This window comes from Aspergillus eucalypticola (genome assembly GCF_003184535.1).
Source record: "Aspergillus eucalypticola CBS 122712 chromosome Unknown BO83scaffold_19, whole genome shotgun sequence".
Lineage (NCBI taxonomy): Eukaryota > Fungi > Ascomycota > Eurotiomycetes > Eurotiales > Aspergillaceae > Aspergillus > Aspergillus eucalypticola.
Genome location: NW_020290293.1, coordinates 299,900 through 323,240, shown reverse-complemented (window position 1 = coordinate 323,240; position 23,341 = coordinate 299,900). Strand labels below are relative to the sequence as shown.

Genomic DNA, 23,341 nt, shown 5'->3' with positions numbered 1-23,341 from the left:
GGTGCGGATAGACTCCGATTGCCCTCTGGCTGTGCGGGGGTTAGCTCCGATACCCCACGGTCGGCGATCGGCCAGCCCTGCGATCGACTGCCTCGACTCGAGGCAGTTCGCTGAACAACTCATCCACTCTTGACAGCTGCTAGATTAAACAGGCATACTGTGTGTGTAACAGTCCGATATCGCGTGCAGTCCGTGCATCGTAGATGGTCTGATTGTTTCGGATGCTGTGTCGGAAGACTTCCGCAGCGCATCTGAGTGTAGTCTTCCGAAATATATTGTTATCGAGTACAGTAGTGCTAGTAGTTTTTATGTGGTTATCCAGTAAGGCTCATTCCTTCATTCCTTTGGTTTGAAGATATAACTATGATTATGAACATATACTCAATTATAAGGTTTCCACAGACGTTTCAAGATATATCTTCATGCCCAGGAATCGTCGTGGTGATCTCGCCGTGATCGCACGGCTGACTGTCGCGTGGGTGTGAATGCAAGGCAATAACAAAGCTGACAGCCGTGCGTAACGCCTCACCCAGCCGCTGTGGCACCCAAGCTGCGTCCATGGGATGATGCCAGTTTCCCCTGAAGTAATAGCAGAATCTGAGGACATCTGCCGTAAACCCAATTCTATGCCGTGACCCCAGAAAGGCCATCCTTCCGGTATTCTGCTTCGAGCTCGTTGCGTAATGAGTACCTCGGCCAACAGACTCTGCTTTCGAAGAGGTCGATTAATTCAAGCAACGCTGCCCGCTCATGAGGAGCATGGACGCTCATGCCAGCTGCAAAAAGGTCAGCAAAAATTATACCAGGACAACGCAGATCATCTTACCCCCATATATACAGTACAAAGACATGAGGCTGGCAGCAAGATCATCCTCACGTATAGTTCGAGCAATTCCACATATTGTGTTCACTGACGTAGTCAGCAGCTTTTGGGCCGCTCGATAGTCTTGGAAACCGTTTACCGTCGGACGGTGTGATAGCACCAGGATTCTGGCTAAGCTGTGTATTTGTAACGCCGCTGCATACGGGGGCGGATGGACCCAAACCGGCGGAAAGACGGTCGCATCCTGCTCACATGGGAGTGGGTTGAACTCCGGTGGCAGATAATCCTGCCATTCCTGCAACATATAGAGCAGCTCATTCCCCCTTTCCAAGCGACTCTGTATGTCTTTAGATGCTGATTCTTCGCGGGAGGCATAGTTGACGCATTGTCCAAGGATGTATGAAACGAAACTGGCCAGCTCTGGGGGAGACAGCGAGGAGATGTGTCGCTTAGGCTTCCAGAAGCTGAAGATTCGACGACGCTCCCGCATGGCTACCCAGACATCCTGCCGTAGCCATGCCCACCAGATGGCTTGACGCAACCCCCCACATTCTCCATCATTGTTTTGGTATCTTTGAATCCAGAATACCCCCTTCAGATGTCGCTCCCAGTCTCGATTAGATCCATCCACCATTTCGTATGTGCTGATCAGAAGCGACGTGCTAATGATCTCGTGGCTGTATGCGTAGCTGGGATACTGCATAGCCTTATTCAAATACTGTAGGGTCTCGTAGTAATACTGGACTGCAATGTTGCGATCGACATCCGGGAAATCCATCATTTTTCTTCCATCTTCACGGTATGGATTAACCCCCGAACCTTTGTAAGTATGCCAGATGGAAAGATGGCGTGCCGAGAGGGCCAGAAGGGCTTTCATTACACCTATGTTTCTCGTAGCCAAATGTGGGACCTTGCTCGAAATCTGTTGCGTTGGGTCGAAGAAATCATACCAACCAGCCATATTCCGGACAAAGTGTTTGAACATGAGGTGTTCTTGTTGGGATAACTGAATGGGCGCGGATGTACTCCAAGAAGACGGGTCATCGGGAAGCTTTGGGTGGCCATCGGCTGCAGGCGAAATCCTGTTCTCGATACCTGGATCACGTTCAAAAGAAGCTGCTTGGAAGCTTTGACACTCCCTAGCATTGTGAGGTTGAAGATTTGCGACCGACAGATGGGTTGTTGATCCCTGGCAAGCGGGGTTGACGTCTCGATGCGGTGATGGTAGGAAAAAGTTTCGGTCCGCGTTCACGGCATCATTGGCCAGAAGCTCGAACCAACTCAAAGGCGCAAGCCTGGTCGATACCGTCGAATCTGTAGCTGGAGAGGGTGTGAAGTCGTGAATTGAGGCTGATGGAGAGACATGGCTGTGTTGATGTGGACCAACATGCGGCGTTGCACTGCTGTGCTGTCTCCTTGGAGATGCCGTAGCCGACGCTCGGTGAGCGGAAGCGTCTTCATGCTGGCAGACATCTACCAAGACTCGTAGGGGCTCGTGTAGCTGCACCTGTGGAGTCAACTGTGATGGGGGAGAGGACTGCGATGCAGTGGGTGTTTGTCTATCCCCTATATTAGGAGTTCCGGATTCATAGCTGCTCCCATAAACACAGTCACGTTGGCCTTTGGCGCAAGGGCCGCATTGTGGGCGAGCCTGCGTCCGAGTCAGCAGGAGAATATTATCGAAAAGAAGCTTTTGACGAGCCGTCGTACCTCATCACATTTGACATGCCGGCGCTTGCAGATCAGGCTATGGCAGTCAGCAGGTCTGTCCAGCAGAAGAAATACTAGCAGTAAAAGAAACTCGGAAGATAGGTCGCCTAACCAGCCAGTAGTGGCCCGCAATCCACGGCCGCGGGATTTGCGCGGTTTCCGAACGCCACGCGAGGTCCCCTGCGTAACATCGGCCATTGTGCCTCACATCATCGGGGTCCTTCGGCTACAGCATGCGAGGATGCGAAGCGATATGGGAATCCGCCGGATAGGGAGATCGATAGTCGGGGGGTGACAGGTCGCGACGAGGCCCGGATTGACGTTGGTTCGGGAGTGGAGCAAGCGAGAAAAGCCGAAAACTATCCACTGCCGAACTGCCTTTCTGATTCGACAAGGAAGCCCACAGAATCACCTCGTGACGAGCACAAGTGTCTACCACTGGAATTGAACCATGGGTGCTTTTTCTGTTGATGAACATGACTCGCTCTATGCCAGTGTCGACAGGAAGACTGATTAATAGTCAGAAGTGCACACCGCTGTGGAAACCGCTAGAATGGGACGCACGAAGGCATCGCAGCGACTGTAGGGTACTCCTGCATAGCCCAAGTGCACCAATCCATGAAAAAGTTTGTATCGAACAATATATATTACCGTTTGCTTATTGGGTTGCCGAGAAAGGTTCCCTGCTGTAGCACGGCCTTTTTCCATCGCTCGATCAAATATTGTTCCTACCAACAGCGAGAAGCATTGACCCAAATCTAACCATTAGGGTGTGCGAAATGCGTATCAAGCGAAGAATTATCAATCGTGTATTATAAGTCGGTCATAGGGGCATGAGAGCGAGAGCGACAGACTCTCAGATCAATGCGAGAACGATGATCTTGGCGGAAGCTGAGAACGGGCGCATCGAAGGAATTGGATACCATATCAGGGGGAAAGGCAACCCGAACATGACAGACTCTGAACCAAGAGAATTTCAGCATCTCATACGATGTACGAAAATTCTCGCGGTCAAGGGTCTAGGTCGGACTGGTGGAGTGAATGTTATTCGTGCCAAGCGTAGCTTAACTCATGCTGCCTAGGACAACCGGACGTTAGCGCGACTTTATGAGGAAGGTTATTATCTTTGATAGGAAGGTAGATATAGATTTCTAGCAGGACCGTCGCGATAGTCACCAAATGTAGGCTAGTCTGAAGCGTCGGGCGGATGTGACTGACTCGTGGTGCTTGGAACGAATGAGTTTGCGTCCCAACTTCTGCCGCACACAAAGGGGTAGACATTGCAAAGCTGGATTGGTGTCAAATTTACGACATGATGATCAGCTTGATAAGGTGATACATGCACCGATAGAGTGGTGGAGGAAAGATGAATGTCCTCACTGGTTCTAGGAAAGGATGGGTGGGGAGAAGCAGCGAAGCTTAAACTAGAGCCGAATTGGAGTTGAAGTAAATTTGAGCCTCAGGCAGAGGGTCCACGGGGTGTGCATCATGTGAGTCATGATTTCACTGACTAACTATATAACATATCTCGGCCGATTCAATAGTCGCAATCCTATATACAACTTGCGGAACCTGTGGTAGGCAGCATTCATTTTCGCGCCAGCTGATTTGCTTATACCACCGGCCATCCACTGGAAAAGTCGATCGTGTTCCATCCAAACTGCGCGTCAGAATCGGCATACCCAATCGTGGTGTTCATGTAGTGGTAGTAGAGAACCGGACCCAGGTTGGGATCATCATATACACCCCTGAACCATATTAGCATGACTATTGGTGGGGCAGCTGCAGGATCACTTACTGTCCGCCAGGGCCATAGACTTCTCCGTGGCTTTCGAGAACCATCGTGCCCCCGCCGTCCGTGCATGCCGTGCCATCAGCGTCAACCTTGACATCATATTAGCTTTGCTTGCTTCTCTAGTATTTGCTCTAGACGTCGGATGGACTTACGAAATCACCGGTCGGGGAAGTCGAACGGCAGACCTTGATATGATACTCCTCTCCGGCAGCAGGCATGGACGTATCATATCCACAGCAGATACCCGCCGAGTAAAAGAGGTAGTAGTAGTCACCGTACTGGTACATGTATGAACCCTCCTCTGCATGAGTACCGGACGGGTTATATGCGATATTGTAGGAAGATGAGGCAGCTGCAGTTGGGGTTGACTTCATCGGGACTTGGTAGATATCATCCCAGAACGACCCAAAGTTGATGTAGTAGGTACCGTCGGCGTAGATCAGGTTGGGGTCGATTGCATTGTAGATCTTAGCAGAAGAAGATTGGATGCCAGTGGAGCCATGATCGGTCCAAGAGTCATATTCCATCGTCTCAGACGTTGCCAGTCCGATTGCGGAGTCTTGGGATCCATAGGTCGACACGGCGTAGTATACATAGTAGAGACCATCTACGTAGGAAACATCTGGCGCCTGGGAACGTATCAGATAGGCCGGTCATACTGGAGTGAGACATAGTTACCCAAAGATCATCGTTGCCATCCAGATCGATGGACGATCCATCCGGAAGCATAGATCCAACACTGGTCCATGGTCCTTCGATGGATGACGCAGATACGTAGGAGATTTTGTTTCCCGTAGAGAAGAGAAAGTATGTACCGTCTGACTCTCTCCGGATCAAACCGGGGTCGTGGGTGGTACAAACACCCGAGCATGCTCCGGGATTGGCGTAGCCATGCACAAGGCTGGCCAGCAGAGGGACCGAGGCAATGGATAGGAGCTGATACATGGCTATCAAGACAGGCGCTGTCACCACTGAATGACTTATCCGAAGCATCCAAATCTACTGTTATATATACACCCATCAAACAACTACTAATCCCACCGGAAGACTACTGCATCGATTTGTGGACAAAGTGGTTGTGTTTTCCGCCTGTCCGGAGCGACCTCCGTGATACTTTGGTCGTTTCATAAAGTTACAAAGTGCATTTTGAAACAGCAATATTCCGGAGGCACCTACCGTTATTAGCCGATGACCGTGCCTGTAGCATGATTTTGGTACATCAGCATGTAATAACTGGTGTGCAGACAACGCTGACACTGGGTGGATAAACTGGCCAACACCTGGGTTGTGATGGACGTATCTCTCTATACAATAGCCAGTGTGAGTTACCAGGAGTAATATGATGTCAGTGACAGGGATGAGATGGAGACCACTCCTGCAACATTAGTTGTTCAGGCATCCCTAGCGTGGTCTTGGGGCCCCCCCAAACTAGCATAAGCACACGACATGCGAACCTATAGCTACGCTCCATGTCACTGTCCATTCTGCGGGAGTAGTTTCCGGCCTTAGCCGTACTCTGACACTGGACCATCCGGATCACAGTTTGTTTCTTATCTATCATCAACCGGTGACATTCAGGGGGCAATCAATAACTGTCTTCTGAGGGACCAGAGGTTCGAGTGGCAGAAAGAGAAGAGAATCTTGTCTCAGCTGCGCCCCTTATACTCGCGGCTCCTCAGGAATGGCCCATGCGAATCTTGGCCTAACTTTGCAGAGATTCTAGTCCACATCCCGCCGGCTTGAGTGCCCAACGTGTGTAATCGTGTAGGCAGCGTAGCCAGTGCAGGTCCGCAGGTATTATTTGAAAGCACTAGCACTTTGTTGATAAGCGCACATCGACCACGCCAGAATCTGAGGAAGTTGGGAGAGAAGCACACGAATTTTTCCTGGTGGAGAAGCCAGCGTGAGACCGAAACGTAAATGGAAACAAGGGAGTGGGGTGCTTCAGCGATGGGTGGAGCCGAAACCGAGGACTTGGAAGGGGTTGTACCAGAACACAGGTAACCCTTTTTTGAGAAGGTCAAGAGAGAGTCCTTACGGAGATTCCGCGGGCATGATCCAACTCCCGGCCGATACGAAATCACGACCGATTTTTAGTCATTGTTGTGAGGTTGATGTAGGACGTTGTGTTGAAATGCATCCAGATGCTGACTATTCTTGAAGGCGGAAATTTGCTGCCTGAGGCTTCCATATTCACCCAATCCAAACCAGGCATTGTAGAACACCAGCTTTAATGCAGTCCGAATCACACCACATCCCTGACCTACACACTGCCATGCCACATCTCTCGGACACCGTCGGATACAACAAGACAGCATAGTCCCCTCACTACTCTAAGCACACGCCCATTCCCCTAACCCCACGAACATTGGGCATGCATGACCTGATGAACAATGCGGGGAAGGATTCCCAACCCTGTACAGCACATGCATTAGTCGATCAGAACTAATTACTATCCTCACACTATTATAAGGGACACCGTGCGGACTTCCGCGCGGGCAAGTTGATCATATGGCCATACTCGGAAGGATTATCTCACGTCTCAGGAAGGGATCTACATCTGGTTCGGTCGTGAGTGGCTATCCCACCGGGATGAACATTGCTGACGGGCGTTCTTCACGGATGGAACCTACTATCGAGGCGCATTTTTGTATCGGTTAATAGTAATACGCAAGCTGGGTATCTTGTGTTATTTCTAAGTTTGTTGGCTGGTTTGTGTACAAGCCTTGATGAGCCGGAGATATATATCATTGGACGCGGGAGAAAAGTAAATGTGGTGTACCGAGGTGAAACCAGAGGTACTAGGCACAGTATTGTCCTGGTACATTCTTGGAAGTCACGGAACCCTTCCACATAGGGCAATAATCCGGTATGAACAGATGAAAATCTGATTTTCTGCCTTATGGCCCATAATAAGCGGTTGGATGGGCAGTGCTGTCTGAGCTACGAGCACTATCAGCCAGAATTGTACTTAATTACGGAACATGCTGACTTCCACCAATATCGCTGGTCTCAAGTCACGTAACGAGACTTCATGTAGAGCTGTTGAATGCAAAAATAAGCTTCTTTGGTGCTCTGAAATTCCGACATTTAGATCGAGTAGACTCGCTGAACCAACAGCTCATCATGTAGGCTTTCCCTGTAGTATTGCACAACTTTGACTTGTTAAATAAACCAGTTCATTCCGCATTGCGGAGAAGAGAAATGAACTACAGCAGACATCTGAAGGATCACCTGTCGGGTAAATACCATTGAGTAGCTTATTTGATTGCATAGAAACAATCCAAATATTAAACCTCAGAGGTTGGGGTACATTTGGGGAATCTTGTAAACACATGTGAATTCCATTTCCTTCTCAGCATATTAGATATCTTCAAAGTCCGAAACACAAAATCGCATAAACCATTGCCCCACAACCAACAAACCAGATCAGCGACGCATCGGTGAGCAATATGAGTTCCTCAAGACGTCGATCGCTGTAGTGTACACTCGAAAAGCGTCAAAGCTAATGCGGTATGTCAATGTGCACCACAGCAAAGGGGTGTAGAAGTTATCTAATCGCCGATCAGGCCGCGCTTTTCTCTGCGCCCCATAAAACTGAAGTACCACGTGGGCTCTCCATGTTTGACCCGGCAACCGGTATCCCACTTCTGCATATCATTGTGCTTCCAGTAATCCCCATCTCTGTCACCATCTGACTGGAGACCCTTGCTCAGGTTCATGCAATCTAGGCACAGACCATCGAAATATTTGGCCACTGTGTTTGCTGCTCTCCCAACGATAGCCCCCCAAGCTTTGTTACAGCGATGACATGGTTGCACCTGTCCAGTACCGGGGTTGGTATAGGTTCTCATTTTCTTTTCATCAAACAAACGCAGTCTTTCGAGCATCTTCTTAATACTGTCGGATCTCATTGACTCTTCAAGCGGCCACACGTCAATTCTGGCCAGTTCCCGCAAGTATTCAAAGACAGTGAGTTCTTTGCACTCACAGCTCCCATACTTGAGGATAGTCGCCACTTGATCGTGTAGCTCTCTGTGGAGGATGTTGCGTAATCGCCCACGGGCCGCATTGAGCTGTTCTTGAAACAGATGTTAGTTGGTTCATTCAGAAACAAGGTAGTGAGGGACTCACGGATGATGCGCGGGGGAAGGTGCATCCTTAGAATGTCGGTGGGATTATGTTCGGTTATATGGCCTACACACCCGTAGACCAGCTTCCTGGTGACCGCCATGAAAGCAGGGGCATTGTCGAAGACAAAGCACGGATACATCAATTCCCTCGAAAACCGAATGTAGTTATCTATGGTGATGCGCTTCTGGCTTTGATGTTCCCACCAGGCCTTGAACCAAGAACTCAAACCTTTCTGATCAACATTGTACTTATCGCAGGACATTATAACGTACCACGTCCCGGCAACAGTAACTGAATCAAGAGGCATGTCATCGAGGGTGCCGTGAAGGCTGCGCAGGAGAACTTCCATGGCCGTGCAGTTGTCCTCCTCTAGGGTAATCTTCCGACTTCCTGACTCGATCCAGCGCCCGTGACCAAACATTGCTCGGAAGTATTCAGCTTCGAGTAGCTTCTCGCGCTCGACTTTCATCAAAACGCATTTTTTTATCTCCTTCTCACCCATCCAATCCCTAGTGTATTCATTGATGAGGATCTCGGTGTCCGCATTGGAGGAGATGGTTATCTCCTGGATTTCAGGGTCAGAGCTCATCTTGTATGTGACTTAGGATACGATGAAGAAGCAGTGAAGGAAAACCAAGACGCAGTAAGAGGCTTCGGGGTGAGGTTCAATTTGACAGCGTGAAAGAGGATAAGAGAAGATGCTCAAGTGAGCTGGGAGAAGTTGTGGGCGTTGACAAGGTAAAGTTCGTGGGTTGCAGGTAATACACGGTCACGAGACTGGTAGGACGAAGTGAATAAGAGATTTTAACACCCAGCCTCTCTGGTTGGAGGACCCACGTCCCAGTGAGCAGTACACTAGACAGAGTACGTGCTCCAAGTGATCTAAAAGTTGTCAATGTGAAGGAAGTGCTTGTAGGCGGAAGACCTTTGATTTTTGATTAAGGAGCGGTGGCACTAGGTATGCAACATATGTTCTGGGCGTTGTATTTTGAGTAAGATTTACTGAAGGTAAGGTGACTTTGGGGTGGTGTGAGTGTGAAATTGCTGTCGGGACTTAAGAGTCCATTGGTACTCAGATCTGGCTACCAGTGATGTTCATCCTCGGATTCGATTCATCGGAGAAAATGAGAAGTCTTAGATTGAAGTCGAGTTTAAGGTGAGTGTTAGCTAGCTCGTAATCCTTGGAAGAAATCGGCTGATGAATTAGAGTGACGGAGGATATGACAAGGGGTTGAGTAGTGTTGTGTGTCAGGAGCAGTTCTCATCTCCCTTTCTGATCATCTGGCTGGTGAGGAGAAGGCTCATGATGTCCCTCACCGAGCAGCCATCATCAACCATTTTCCTTCCGGGACTCTTCCTATCGAAACAAAAGATCTGGAGCCGTGTGGGTATTGTTGCGGTTCTCCTACAGCTCTCCAGGCCAAATACACCTCAGAAGCCCAGCCCGGGCACCCTCACCCAGTCTTGGGAACCCTCAATTCTTCCTTCCAAATCTCGGAGAAGAAAGCGTACAGGCCTCTCTTCCTGCTCAGATCTAGCACTCTTCATCCTACTCGCTTACCGAACAGCTCACACCGGGCCAACAGAGATCACTACCACAAGACCCAGAAATCATGATGGATCGTTGTAAGGCGACCGTCACTGCACCCCAACCAGGTGAGGGAACTCAGCCGACTAGGAAACATTCGATAGAGGGAAGCACCTCACACGATGACATTTCGAGACCCCTTGTACCCAGAAGAGGTAAACGGGACTCTACCGAGAAAGGGCAAGGATGCATCATACGGATGTTCCCTCCACCACACTGTTGTTACCTAAGCATGCCATCTCTCAGACATTTCACGTCTTTACCTCCTCCCTGTCCAGTGATAGACGACCTGACGGCACCCACCGCAATCATTGGGGTCACTACCAATGAGCTATGGCTCAAACGAGATGACATGTTCTATAACATGAACCATGAAAGCCTGCTGCTTCGTACCGACACAAGAGCCCTATACAGATTAATGAATTTGCAAGGCAGGACGACGAAACCTGAAAACTGCCTGTTCTTACCTCAGTATGCCTGTCATCTTCAACGACTGGACCTCGCCTTTACCATGAGCAACGACTATGCCTCGCAACTCGCCCAGAAACTCGATCAAGTGCGGGTGGAGATGAACAGCTGGCGAGCTGAGCGACGAGGATGGGAAGCGGCTATTCTTGCACGAAACGGCATGCAGCCATCCATTCTCCAAGGGCTTCTCCAAGCAGAGGAAGAAAAGGAGACGCGGGCTTACTTCCCAGAAGATTTTGCTGGCTACCACCCTGAACACACAGAGGAACACCCTATATTCCTGCACTCCTTCCACCATAAGAACGAAAAAGGCTCCCTATGGACGCAGCTGCGCGCCAAGCTAGCTGGGACCGAGGCTTTGTCACTCAAAATCGATTCCGCCATCCGTGCGGAAAGAGAACGGATCAAGCTATCCCTTAAAATGGTTGAGGATGATGTAGTCCAGTTCAAGCGTGAAGAGCAAGGACCTTTTCTGCAGACAACTCCCGAGCCACCGGCTATCCAGGCTCATGTGGCCGAAGATGAAGATTTCTTCGGCGCGTTCGATCCCCCCTTGCCACCTATAACCGAACGAGACTGGAACCTAGACGAGGAGAATTCCATCCTCCACCGAGAAAGTTTCCTAAAATGGGTAATGGGTCGCTACATGATGTGGAAACCCAAGGAAGTCAAGATCACAACTGTCGAGAATTGTCGAACAATCTTTAATCTACCCAGTATGCCCATTCCTTCCCCATGGCCGTCCTCGATCAGGGAACTGAGGTTACCCTCCTCACCATCTTTGAGGGACCATACGCCTTGGCAATTTCCTGCAAGTGTTCTTCTGGCCTTTCTAAAGGAAAGATCCAAAGTGAATGACTCCGTAACAATCAACACATTGTTCACAAAGGAAGCATTAAGGGCCCTTCGGGAGATGGAAACCGCCTGGCAGAATCTGGACGTCAGTATTCGCTTGGAGCTTGAACGAAACAACGACACGGTAATGGACTGGGTGCCTGATAAGGCTGTCACACTCCTCAAAGCCCTCGTTCCCTGTGACATTTCCCCGTCCGATTTCGTGGGCGGCAGCAAGCCCGATGCGTAGGACAAGTCTAACTAATCTTCCCTCCTCATAGCCGCGAGCTGGCCATATTGTAACTACTTTCTCATCTACAAAAATGCGTTCGTTCCTTTTGAAGAATGACCAGGAGACTACTTCTGACAACCTTTATGAGTCTCTCGCCGCCATCTTGCGGGCTGTACCTAGCTATATAAAATATCATTCTTCCAACCCTACACATTGGCTTTCTACCAAGAGTAACCGGATTCTTCGGCAAACGAAATAATTAGCATCAACTAAAACTAGTAATAGACCCAAGCAACCTACTGTATGGGGGTATTCACCGTTTTTTTGGCACCCCACCGTATCCTCTTCCGCCCAGACAGCATAAATCCTCGGCCTCCCTTCTCTGGTTGATGTTTCTAGGGGAGTCTGACGGATATCGGAGATGTATAACAAAATAAGTCACACGCTACAGGTTGATACTCCCACAAAACCTTCATACTTCAGGATTATAAACAATATTTCTCTTGGCATTGGAGTTTAGCGATAACAAAGTTTGACGGAGAAGGACTGTACATTCAAACTAGCTTCATTAATTGCTAGACTGGTAGGAAAGCTCGAGCCGAGCAGTCCTGCAAGCACAAATTATCCTAGAATGATACTTCTGTGATACGCATGGCAATGTACAACCAGGGGTCCAAATGCTTTCTAAATACCATAACAGAAGGTGTCAGCGAGTCAGAGAATGGCGCAAGCACCCATTTGCTCCACCGCCTCCGATAAAACCACCCCGCATCTACTGTAACCCCTCAACAGCCTATCTCAACCTTCACAATGACACTCAATCATACCTCTTTTACTTCTATTCCCATCCTCGACTATTTCCAGGCAACATCATCCGAGAATAAGCCCAAGTTCCTCGCCAACCTGCGCAATGCCTTGGTTAATGTGGGCTTCTTCTACCTCATCAACGCCCCGATCGCGCCTCGGGTGCGCGACGAGCTGATTGAAAAGACCTTTCACATATTTGATCTGCCACTCGAGAAGAAGCTGGAAATCGAAATGGTCAACAGTAAGCATTTTCTGGGATACTCGAGACTCGGAGCGGAGACTACAGCTCGTCAAACCGATTATCGAGAACAATTTGATGTGCGACCGTTGCAACTTCGGCAAGATCACTTGAAACTGACGCACGCAGTTTGCGACCGAGTTGCCTCCTCCGGCACCAGAGGCACCTCTATACCGTAATATCAGAGGACCAAATCAGGTACGTGATGAAGATGATATTTGCAAAGCATCATTTACTAACAAGCACAGTGGCCCGACGAGACAGCCATCCCTGGCTTCCGTCACGCCGTGGAGGCATACTTGGCGGAGATGAGTCCAATTGCCGAGGCATTCAGGATCCTCATCGCAGAAGCACTGGATTTACCGCCGACAGCACTACAGCAATTCTTCGAGAATCCAACACAGCAGAAGCTAAAACTGATCAAATACCCACCCCCAACTACTCCATCCGAAGCGCAAGGCGTCGGAGCCCATAAGGATTCTGAGTTCTTGACATTCTTGCTCCAAGCGACACCGCATACCGGACTCGAGGTGCAAAACAAAGCCGGAGAATGGATCCCCGCGCCGCCAATGCCGGGCTCGTTGGTCGTTAATATCGGTCGCGCGCTTGAGGCTATCACAGGAGGGGTCTGCACGGCCACAACGCATCGAGTCAACTTGGAACCGGGAAATTTTGTGGATGCGCAGGGAGCGCCTCTGGGACCGCGGTTCTCTATTCCTGTGTTCCAAGGCATGAGTCTGGACTTGTCGGCGGAGAATATCTCCCTTGAAATTCCGCCGCATATCAAGGATCTGATCAAGGATGACAAAGTCAGGTCGGATGCGGAGGCGACCTTCAATAAGATATTCAAGGGACGGGTGGGCGAAGGCACACTTATACATCGGGTCATGAGTCACCAAGATGTTGGGCGGCGGTGGTATCCGGACTTGTTGGACTGGGCTTTGGGCGAGTATGAGAAGTAGCAGTGGTATTGGGAAAAATACAATGAACTTGTGCTGTATATAGCTAACGCTGAAAGTAAACTACCGTTGCAGTCCAACGGTATATTTAATAGCTCTAGCATCCTATGCACCTATCGTCATTGACAAGCATATTTCCCAAACTCATTGATCAGCTAGTCCACATCATCTACCTCCTGTTCGTCTCCTACATCTACTATATCATCACCCTCGCCCTCATCACTATCATCCTTAGTATCTTCCTCCAGCACAACCGTCAAGCAAATCACCAAGTAAACCTCCCCCGTCGCTCGATTCTTCAAGACATAACGTAACACGTTATTCTTATCACTGACATATTTCGCAATATGAAAGCTAAACCCGGGGATTCGAATCGCAAACTCTGTTGAATGTCAGCCTTACATATACACCCAGAAATATCCCAACTACATGTAGAAGAATAATGCGCAACGTACCGTTGAAATCCAAATACCCATTCCCAAAATCCGCCGCATAAGTCCTCCCTTTCTCAAAAACAAACCCCTGTCTTCTCTCCTCATTCTGAAAATGCGTCCTCCGTGAGGAGGAGCTATCAGGAATATTATACTCTTTTCGAGCCTCCACACCAGAACCTATGCCACCTTCTTGGACTATAGTATTCTCCTCACCCCCACCATCATCCTGTTTATCCCCAATCGAGAACTGATTCCACGACGCCAGTCCAGGACTATACAAATACGGCTTATCGGCGTACGCATCGCCATCTAACGAGGGATCAAGTGTAGATTTGACTATCTTCAGCGCCGTGCCAAATCCAGTGGGTAGGTATGAGCGGATCGGATGGTCGAAGTCATTTCCGAAGACGAGGTCATTGCCGTTTACGTCGTGGGTAAAGTTGAGGGTGAAGGTGAGGGAGAAGAGATTTTGGTTGAATGGGGGTGTGTCGAAGTAGGGATTTGTTTTGGGGGAGGTGGTTGGGTAGCCTGCAGTTATGATGTGTTAGTAACAGTATTGGTGATGTAGCAGATGTGAGGGTGTAGATACCTGTGTAGTCTTTGATGCGGACCCAGAGATTGCTGGTTAAGTGGTCGCTTTTTAATTGTAGAGGAGATGTATTATTTACAGTGACGGTTTCGTGGGTTTCTGGTGCGTAGGATGTGCCTGCGGTGACTTTCAGGCGGTGGTTTTGGGGAGGGGCGCTGGAGAACATTCTGGTAGTGATTGAGATGCTGTTTTGATTATTTACACAGACAATATAATATCGGAAAGCATCGGTGAGTTCTTAATTGTACTGGATTATTTTGGGATAGCAATGATTCTTTGCTCATACCAATGGTCTAGAATGTGTCGAGTGACTTTCTCTACCTTGGAGTAGTCTGAAGCTGTTGGCTACCGGAAATGACGTAGTGCATCTCACTTTAATCCAGTCTTCCGATTAGATATGACGCATAATAATGCATCATTAGTCATTCATATTTATGCAGGTCCCCTCTGGATTAGACTGCGGGTGATCATCTCACCCACCACTCTATCATTGTACAATAGCGAAAGCATCGCATAATAAAATCGACAGGGCAATGGCTATAATATCCCCTATTTACTCATCTTATAAGATGGCCCTGACAATCAAGTCATGCACCGACCTGAGTGCAACCCTGTTTTGCACTTCGCCCCAGCCACGGCACCACAGTGACACTATCCTGATATCATACTTACGCGCGAAGTCAATTAGCTAGCCATGCAACCTTAATATCTTCCGCCAACGCACCTCTCAACAGCACTTCTATCTCCGATCAAACTTCAGAATCGCTTCAATTTTGAACAAAAATACAAAGACGAAATGCAGTCCGTTCTACAGCCCATCCTTGGTCCCAAAAAGGAGATCCATGATCTCACGGGCCGTGTCGCCCTCATTACTGGCGGTGCGCTGGGCATCGGGTCAGTTCTCTGCAGCAGTATATCACATTACTAGCTAACTAAGGTTGTTAGGTACGAAATTGCCCGCGCATTCGTCCTCAATGGCGCCAAGGTATACATGACCAACCGCAAGGAAGAGCAAGGCCAAGCTGCGATCGAACAAATCAAGAAAGAAGCCGGCGAGGATGCGCAGATTGAGTGGTTTCCGTGTGACATGGGCAACCTGAACGAAATTAAGCAGGTGTTTGAAGATTTCAAGAAGAGGGAGGATCGATTGGATCTTGTGCGTTTACTCACAATATCTTTGAAATTGTCGCAGCTAACATGGGCGACAGCTTATCCTATCTGCCGGAATAAACGTCAACCAATACGGCGAAACACACGATAACATCGATCGCCATTTTGAGGTCAACTGGCTGGGCCAGTTCTATGTCGTGAACCTGTTGTACCCGTTGCTGAGAAAGACGTCCAAGTTACCGAATACCCCTGCGCCGAGGATTGTCTTCGAAACGTCGGAGCAGCATCGCATGGCGCCTAAGAACGTGCACTTTGCGACGCTGGAGGAGATCAACAATCCCGAGGTCGGAAATTTGGAACTCTACGGTCGGACGAAGTTGGCTATCATTCTTGGAGTGAAGTACGGACTGTTGGATCGGGTGATCAAACCTAACAATGATAATATCTATGCGCTGTCTGTGCACCCGGGTGCTGTAAGTTTTACCATTGGCTCTCTGCCAGCAGAATTTCGGCTAACATGAGAACAGGTAAACACGGCAATGCAACAACAATGGAAAGACGCATATCCAGGCCTCCTGGGCAAGCTGCTAACAACAGTAATGCTAGCAGCCGGTCGGACACCCGAGCACGGCTCCTTCAGTGCACTATATGCAGCGACAAGCCCCGAAGTTGAAGAAAAGGGCTGGAACGGATACTACTTCAGTGACCCTGCACAGCCCGGAAAGGAGACTGCCCAGGCGTCGGATCCTACATTGGGTGCTGCATTGTGGGACCTGAGTCACAGAATCATCAAGGAAAAGGTTGGCGATGATGCCATTGTCGACTGGAATGCGAGTGCATGAGGAGATGCAGCACAGCGATGATTGTATGTTATGATAATGATGAATTCAACTCTAGAATGTAATCGTATTGCAAGTTGCTCTCCAGTGGAGTATTACCGTGACGTTTCCAACTACTCTTTTTAGTGTCATCCACATAAGAACCATTTCCCTCTAAAATTTGAGGAATATCCTTATCTCCGCCGGACTTAAACATCAACAATTGCACCATTACCCCCTCCGGGGTCTGCATCGAAGAGCGGCCCCGGCCCGTAACCGGCCTCCCAGGCCCACCGGTCTCTGCTTGAACAATCCCGACCACCACGGGAATTGGTCACTACTTACTATCCCGTAGTTACTCGCTAAAAGCCGGGCGGAAGCTATCTCCGGCAATGAGGATCTCCAGTCAGCCTACGTATAGATAAACAGATAACCCCTCTTTTTACTCTACAATCTCATCTCACTCAATTCTACCCAACTCGCCATCCAAGATACACCAATTACCGTAACAATGACCTGCGAAGCCTGCCGCACCATCCCCCCCGTGATCTCCTCAGGATACACACCCAAGGGGACTTACACCCAAATCGCCGATCTAAAGACATGTACATCAATTCCCCCCCACCCATTAATCCATAACCACAAAACTCACCACTGCAATAGATATAACCGGCCCCCCAACAGCCACCACCGGCATCATCGACATCTACGACATCTTCGGCCTCTCGAACCAAACCATCCAGGGTGCAGATCTCCTCGCTGCACGACTCAATGCCCTCGTCCTAGTGCCTGATTTCTTCCACGGCGAGCGTGCAGATCTCGCGTGGTTTCCGCCCGATACGGAGGAGAAGAAGGCGGCGCTGTTTGGGTTTATTAATACGAAGGCGGCGGTCAAGGACAAAGTGGAGGTGTTACGAAGGGTTGCAGAGGATGCGAGGGTGAGGTTTGGAGGGGTGAGGAGTTGGGGAGCGTTTGGGTTGTGTTGGGGTGGGAAGGTATGTATTTTCTCTATCTGTTTCTTGGTTGGATGTATATGGGTGATGCTGATATGGGTTTGGTAGGTTACTGCCCAGGTCTCGGGGCCGAATTCGCCGTTTGTTGCGACGGGACAGGTGCATCCTGGGTATGTTTTGTCTCCATTGGGTTGACGGTGGTTGCTGACAGAGATAGGTTCATGGATATCGAGGAGGCTAAGAAGTTGACGGTTCCGCATATTGTGCTGGCGTCCAAGGATGAACCGGTGGAGGCTGTGAAGGGATACGCTGAGGTCATTGCTGGCAATGGCATTGGAGGCGTGGTTGAGACGTATCCGACCATGTGGCATGGCTGGATGGGTGCTCGTGCTCAGTTGGAGACTCCGGAGGGGTTGGCGGAGTATCAGCGGGGGTAAGTTGTCATTCATACTATTACACAGTAGAAGAAAGAGTGTCTGACGACGATATAGGTACAATCAGCTGGCTGATTTCTTTGAGAAGTATCTCAAGTCGGAGGCGAAGATCTAGAGGTTTATCACATCAGTGGAATGAGAGACAGGGGTGGTATATACATTGTGAATATGTACACCACGACAGTATCATGTTTATGGGGTATAAATTCCGGATCTATAACTATTCCTACTATCAATCAGATATTAGAAAGCTATATAGAATTCCGTAGATGGTAAAGTTGCTGCACCCGGTAGAAGACTCACCCAGCCGACCGACCCACGTGGTCGGGCGCAGCCGCCAACCAACTCCGACTCCCACGTTATCCCAGAGCAACCATCATATGATCATGACAGCCTCCCCCTCCGTCCTCGTCTTCGGCGTCGGCAGCGTCGGTGCCATCTACCTACACCAAATACAACGAGCCGGCTGCACCGTCACCGCCGTCTGTCGCTCCAACTACGACGTCGTCGCTCACCACGGCTTCACCCTGCGCAGTCCCCGCTTCGGCACCGTCACCTATCGTCCCGACCACACCGTTCGCTCCGTGCACGATTGCCCTCGCGACACTGAATACGATTATGTGCTTGTCACAACAAAGGCTTTCCCCGGTCGGACGCCCTCCCTAGCCGACCAGCTTCGACCGGTGCTTGAAAATCACCCACACACCGCCATTGTCCTGGCGCAGAATGGTATCGACATCGAGAAGGATATTGCGGATGCATTTCCCTCCAATCCAGTCATCAGCGGGGTAGTCTACCTGCCCACCGTTCAGACAGAAGCTGGTGTGATCGACCATGCGGAGCCGCTGGATCTCCTAGAACTAGGAACGTATCCGGCTCGCGCGCCGGAGGAACATACACGGGCGGCGAAGAAATTCGTCGAGTTGATGATAAAAGGAGGCGGGGATGCGGTGCTGTTCGAGGATATACAAGAGGCAAGGTGGGCGAAATTGCTGCTCAACGCGGCATGGAATCCGATCTGTGCGTTGTCATTGTGCACGGATGGCGGGTTCCTGCTGACTTCGGAGCCGTTTGCGCGTGACTTGGCCTGGGGGATTATGATGGAGATTGTGGCGTTGGCGAAAGTGGCTGGGATTGCAGGGGTAGATGAGGAGGCGGCGAAGAAGAGGTTTGCATTGGCGGAGAGGAGGGCCAAGGAAGGGACAGGGAGGGAGATGAGTATGTTGCAGGATGTGAAGATGGGGAGGCCGTTTGAGGTCGAAGCGATCGTGGGGAATGCCGTAAGATTGGGGAGGAAGTGTGGGGTGTCGATGCCCCGGTTGGAGACAGTGTATGCATTGGCCAAGGGGAGGCTGGATGTGTTAATGGGGGTTTAGAGTTTGATAGGATGTGGTCAGTGATCTACCCCTTCAACAGTAGAACGTAGATTGAATCTCGGTGTGTGCAGGCTGCATGACAGATATTTGAGGCAGCGTGAAAGTGCCTGCTGCTGTGTGAATGCGGTCTTTCACTTGCACACTAGACGCGAGGGTCTGTTATTCTTTGACATCAGTGACAGCAGGCAACCACCAGGCTGGACAGTGAATGCACTGCTGCCTCACTCAAACCATCCGGTCAAAGAACAGCCAGCGAGAGAACTCTCTTCCACTTTGCAGCCATCATCTCTCACTACCACAAAACCTCACACTCCCATTACATCCGCTCACTACTATCAAAGCTCCTCTTACTACTACTACATTACTGTGCATTCAAAATGGATGAATCACCCCCCGATTTCTACGACGTCTACCTCACCGAGCAGCATGGCGTGCGCAACCACCTGGCCATCTTCATCGAAACCATCCCCGACGCGGAACCCTTCTGCAACAGCGGTCGGCTGTACCATGTGGTGGGCACCATCTTGCGCGGCATGGACTACGGCCATCGCAACACTCCCGATCCCGAACTGCTGCCCGGCTATGTGATGGACTCGAAGCGCAAGATTGCCGTGATCGCCAGAGACGACGTGATCCGATTTGAGCGGGAGTGTGCCGAGGAAATCCCACCTCCCCCAGCTCAACTGACCCTCAGTGGGAAGCCTTTGAACCGGGCCGTGCCTTTGTATCGCTGCACCGACTGGGTGGAGGACGTGGTGCATTTGGCCTTGGAACTGGGCATCTTCAAGAGAGATGGGAAGGAGGGCGAGTTATACTTTGGATCGGAGGAGGATTGACCAAAGGAGACTAGGGGGGTATCTGATCCAATTGTGTTGGGTGGAATGGAATGCAATACAGTTGGGGATGGATGGGGTCTGAAGCGTGTCAAATAAATGGAAAGCAAAGACGGTATCCACCGGGTCTGGAATGACAGTCGGGGGGAAGCGAGGATGGGCTAATGGCTAGAACCGTGGCTCAACATGTTCTGGAACGGGAGGAATGCAAAGCAGACAAACATGTGACATTTCCCGCCAACCACGGATAACTGGTCGGATGCAAGTGCCGAGTGGGTTCATACTACAGTTGACTGGTGCCGTTATTCCCGAATTTGAAGCTAGTCTTAACAGTAACCCTTACTAGTCTAGTCCGTCAGTCATTTCAAGTTTATTCTGGTTAATGCCTTCCCCTCGGTTGGGTCGGTCTCCATCCACAGTCCATCCATCTCCCTGCTATACTTAGTATCTCTGTAATCTGACTATAATTGTCCCTCATTATAGTGCGATCGATCATATCTGGGGATGATATCCCAGCTCAATCTCCCCGTCCCCAGCTAGTATTCATGATCGAACAGGGACTGCAACGGCCAGTGCCAAGGGGCGAAGCTTTGTGGTGGGGGCTGATCCGCCGTTGTTTCAGAAGCTCCTTTCCTTCAGAGGAGTCTGGCCCGAGGAATTCTGCTGCATCCTTCACAAATGAGATGATTTCCCCGTGGAGACGTGTTCCCTCAATTTTTATCCCTCGATGTTCATGGCATATAAACTAGACTATTGCAGCACTGGACGTGTTCGTGGCTATCCACGTAGCGACTAGAGAGTCGAACCCCTCCCAATCTGTAGAGGATCAGCATCTGGCCGGGGATAACATCAATTGCTCGGCGCTTCTCCTCTTTTCTGGTGGGTCAACACACCCCTTTAGTCGAAATCTTTTTTCTTCTTGCTCCTCCCGCCAATTTTTATTCACTTTTCCCCGGCCCCAAGTCGTGCCAACTTCTGCACCGCCGTTACTTGTCATTCGGCCGCTTCCTTTTCCCTTGCCACAGCATGTAAGTGCCCGTTCCGTGGTACGCTTTCCGACAGTTCAGGCACACCCAGGAACAACTTCAGAAAACTGAGACAACATTTTCAGGATCCTCTCGTGATTATTGTCATTAGTATGCCTACGGCTCAGCATGTCCAGCCCAGTTGACGAATCCAAAACCCATCTGGGTCCTCCACGACGCGACACCGACCCCTCCAGTGACGACGACCGGCTGGGTAACCGATCGACCAACAATGACGAACGCCCGTTGACCTGCGAAAATCCTCCTCCGCCCTCGGGGGGTAACCAGTGGGGCGTGCTCTTCAAGGCCATCCGCGATGGCACTTCACAACTCGCCGAAAAACTCGGTCGTGATCCTGACGGCGGTGATGGACTGGACTCGGCCTGGCACCCGGAAGACTACGGATTTCAGGAGGATATCGAGATGAGAGAGATGCTCGCCCAGGAGGAACTCGAGGATGCTGCCTACGCTTCTAAGCTGCAATCGGTGCTGGGTTCTGATGCCAATAATCTTGTCAAGAACCTGGGCTTGGGTGAGACGCCGTCGCGGACCAACAGCAATGATGAGAACCTGGTCGGAGGTGTCCTCTGGCATTTACTCAGTCATCAGATGGGACATAATCCAGAGGAAAATCATGACGATGGTGCTATCCCAGCATCGACAGAAGACGGACTGGCACCGTTACCTACTGACCTGCGGAAACGTCGGAAGAAGAAGTGGTACGATGAGGATCCAACAAACGACAAAGAAGGGCGGAGGAAAATGAAGGAGGAGCTGTTGACACAAAAGATTGGCTCGCTTCTCACACGCCAGCGCTATATGATCCAGCTGTGTCGCGCACTGATGAAGTTTGGCGCTCCGACGCATCGTCTCGAAGAATACATGCAGATGACGGCCTACCGATTGCGCGTAAACGGTCAATTCATGTACATTCCCGGCTGCATGATTATCTCATTTGACGATCCCCTCACCCGCACTGCCGAGGTCAAGCTGGTCCGGACAAGCCATGGATTGGATCTCGGCCGACTCGGCGACATTCACAACTGCTACAAAAACGTGCTTCATGGCAGACTGTCGCCGGATGAGGCTCTCCCGGTGATGGACGATCTCCTTACCCGAAAGAGTCGCATTCATCAGGCATGGTTGTTGGTCTTGCTGTCCGGTTTCGCGAGTGTGGCCGTGGGTCCGTGGGCGTTCAGCGCGCGCCCGGTCGACATGCCCATCATCTTCGCCCTGGGCTGTCTGCTCGGAATGTTGCAGTATGTGCTGGCACCACGATCGGCGCTGTATTCGAACGTGTTCGAAGTTACTGTTGCTATGCTTACATCGTTCTTGGCTCGTGCATTTGGCAGCATTTACTACTCCAATGGCGAGCCTATTTTCTGTTTCTCCGCCTTGGCAGAATCATCCATTGCACTGATCCTTCCAGGATACTCCGTGCTGTGTAGCAGTCTGGAATTGCAATCGCATCAGATCGTGGCAGGATCCATCCGACTGGTCTATACTATTATCTATTCGCTTTTCCTCGGGTACGGCGTGACAGTCGGTCTGACGATCTACGGGCTCATGGACGATAATGCGACCACGGCCACAACCTGCCCTTCACGAGACACCAATATTTACGGCAGCGTGTACGTGCAGGAATTCGTATTTGTGGCTGTTTACTGCGCCTTTGCTGCCATTCTCAACCAGGCCAAATGGAAGCAGCTGCCGATCATGTCCTTCATGGGCGTTGCAGGCTACACAACCTACTACTTCACCGCCAACCACTTGGACAGTCGGTTTGGCAGTACTATCGGGGCGTTCACGATCGGATTGTGTGCCAACTTGTACAGTCGAGTGTGGCATGGACACGCTGCTGCGGCCATTGTGCCGGGCATGTGGACGCTGGTTTCGTCCGGTCTGGCCAGTAGTGGATCGATCATCTCGGGGTTGGCATATGCAGAAGCAGTGAAGAACGACACCGTTTCGGATTCCACCACAACCAAAACACAAGAGTCACTGGGGGGGTTGGCGCTGAGTATGATACAGACGGCGTTGGGAATCACGGTCGGTCTGTTTCTTTCCGCAATGGTGGTCTACCCGGGTGGAAAACGCAAGGGCGGTTTATTCAATTTGTGAATATTGCATCATGTAGATAGCTTTAACTTGAACATACTCTATGATCTATGATCTATGATC

General features: G+C 50.3%; 10 protein-coding genes across 10 annotated transcripts; 6 read left to right on the top strand and 4 right to left on the bottom strand.

Annotated features, from left to right (window-relative positions):
- Window positions 1-488: 488 nt before the first annotated feature.
- Window positions 489-3,048, bottom strand: BO83DRAFT_74835 (Zn(II)2Cys6 transcription factor). Its single transcript, XM_025537573.1, has 4 exons — window positions 2,646-3,048; window positions 2,534-2,570; window positions 827-2,474; window positions 489-776 (listed from the first exon to the last, which is right to left on the bottom strand). The coding sequence occupies exons 1-4, from the start codon at window positions 2,729-2,731 to the stop codon at window positions 625-627; spliced, it is 1,923 nt and encodes a 640-aa protein (XP_025386167.1). The 5' UTR covers window positions 2,732-3,048; the 3' UTR covers window positions 489-624.
- Window positions 3,049-4,006: 958 nt separating this feature from the next.
- Window positions 4,007-5,291, bottom strand: BO83DRAFT_380013 (arabinan endo-1,5-alpha-L-arabinosidase). The gene is made up of 4 exons (XM_025531645.1): window positions 5,007-5,291; window positions 4,481-4,957; window positions 4,332-4,417; window positions 4,007-4,281 (listed from the first exon to the last, which is right to left on the bottom strand). The coding sequence occupies exons 1-4, from the start codon at window positions 5,271-5,273 to the stop codon at window positions 4,146-4,148; spliced, it is 966 nt and encodes a 321-aa protein (XP_025386166.1). The 5' UTR covers window positions 5,274-5,291; the 3' UTR covers window positions 4,007-4,145.
- A 2,591-nt stretch (window positions 5,292-7,882) lies between these two features.
- On the bottom strand, window positions 7,883-9,051 carry BO83DRAFT_448877 (uncharacterized protein; the record flags this gene model as incomplete). Its single annotated transcript, XM_025536709.1, has 2 exons — window positions 7,883-8,409; window positions 8,463-9,051. 2 exons carry the CDS (start codon window positions 9,049-9,051, stop codon window positions 7,883-7,885), a joined length of 1,116 nt encoding a protein of 371 aa, XP_025386165.1.
- Window positions 9,052-9,919: 868 nt separating this feature from the next.
- Window positions 9,920-11,602, top strand: BO83DRAFT_448875 (uncharacterized protein; the record flags this gene model as incomplete). The annotated part of the gene is made up of 1 exon (XM_025536708.1): window positions 9,920-11,602. Exon 1 carries the CDS (start codon window positions 10,076-10,078, stop codon window positions 11,600-11,602), a length of 1,527 nt encoding a protein of 508 aa, XP_025386164.1. The 5' UTR covers window positions 9,920-10,075.
- A 792-nt stretch (window positions 11,603-12,394) lies between these two features.
- BO83DRAFT_380012 (isopenicillin N synthase family dioxygenase) lies at window positions 12,395-13,700 on the top strand (the record flags this gene model as incomplete). The annotated part of the gene is made up of 3 exons (XM_025531644.1): window positions 12,395-12,709; window positions 12,759-12,827; window positions 12,878-13,700. The coding sequence occupies 3 exons, from the start codon at window positions 12,395-12,397 to the stop codon at window positions 13,589-13,591; spliced, it is 1,098 nt and encodes a 365-aa protein (XP_025386163.1). The 3' UTR covers window positions 13,592-13,700.
- On the bottom strand, window positions 13,646-14,913 carry BO83DRAFT_380010 (DUF1769 domain-containing protein). The gene is made up of 3 exons (XM_025531643.1): window positions 14,612-14,913; window positions 14,044-14,550; window positions 13,646-13,970 (listed from the first exon to the last, which is right to left on the bottom strand). The coding sequence occupies exons 1-3, from the start codon at window positions 14,775-14,777 to the stop codon at window positions 13,744-13,746; spliced, it is 900 nt and encodes a 299-aa protein (XP_025386162.1). The 5' UTR covers window positions 14,778-14,913; the 3' UTR covers window positions 13,646-13,743.
- Window positions 14,914-15,111: 198 nt separating this feature from the next.
- Window positions 15,112-16,598, top strand: BO83DRAFT_341744 (short chain dehydrogenase/reductase family protein). Its single transcript, XM_025528633.1, has 4 exons — window positions 15,112-15,505; window positions 15,557-15,767; window positions 15,820-16,194; window positions 16,249-16,598. The coding sequence occupies exons 1-4, from the start codon at window positions 15,408-15,410 to the stop codon at window positions 16,561-16,563; spliced, it is 999 nt and encodes a 332-aa protein (XP_025386161.1). The 5' UTR covers window positions 15,112-15,407; the 3' UTR covers window positions 16,564-16,598.
- A 452-nt stretch (window positions 16,599-17,050) lies between these two features.
- Window positions 17,051-19,302, top strand: BO83DRAFT_400470 (2-dehydropantoate 2-reductase; the record flags this gene model as incomplete). Its single annotated transcript, XM_025533399.1, has 6 exons — window positions 17,051-17,144; window positions 17,224-17,534; window positions 17,601-17,662; window positions 17,710-17,925; window positions 17,984-18,013; window positions 18,297-19,302. The coding sequence occupies 6 exons, from the start codon at window positions 17,051-17,053 to the stop codon at window positions 19,300-19,302; spliced, it is 1,719 nt and encodes a 572-aa protein (XP_025386160.1).
- A 128-nt stretch (window positions 19,303-19,430) lies between these two features.
- Window positions 19,431-20,409, top strand: BO83DRAFT_74751 (uncharacterized protein). Its single transcript, XM_025537572.1, has one exon. The coding sequence runs from the start codon at window positions 19,680-19,682 to the stop codon at window positions 20,136-20,138; it is 459 nt and encodes a 152-aa protein (XP_025386159.1). The 5' UTR covers window positions 19,431-19,679; the 3' UTR covers window positions 20,139-20,409.
- A 661-nt stretch (window positions 20,410-21,070) lies between these two features.
- Window positions 21,071-23,314, top strand: BO83DRAFT_380006 (threonine/serine exporter family protein). The gene is made up of 2 exons (XM_025531642.1): window positions 21,071-21,163; window positions 21,247-23,314. The coding sequence occupies exon 2, from the start codon at window positions 21,290-21,292 to the stop codon at window positions 23,279-23,281; it is 1,992 nt and encodes a 663-aa protein (XP_025386158.1). The 5' UTR covers window positions 21,071-21,163; window positions 21,247-21,289; the 3' UTR covers window positions 23,282-23,314.
- The last annotated feature ends 27 nt before the right edge of the window (window positions 23,315-23,341 follow it).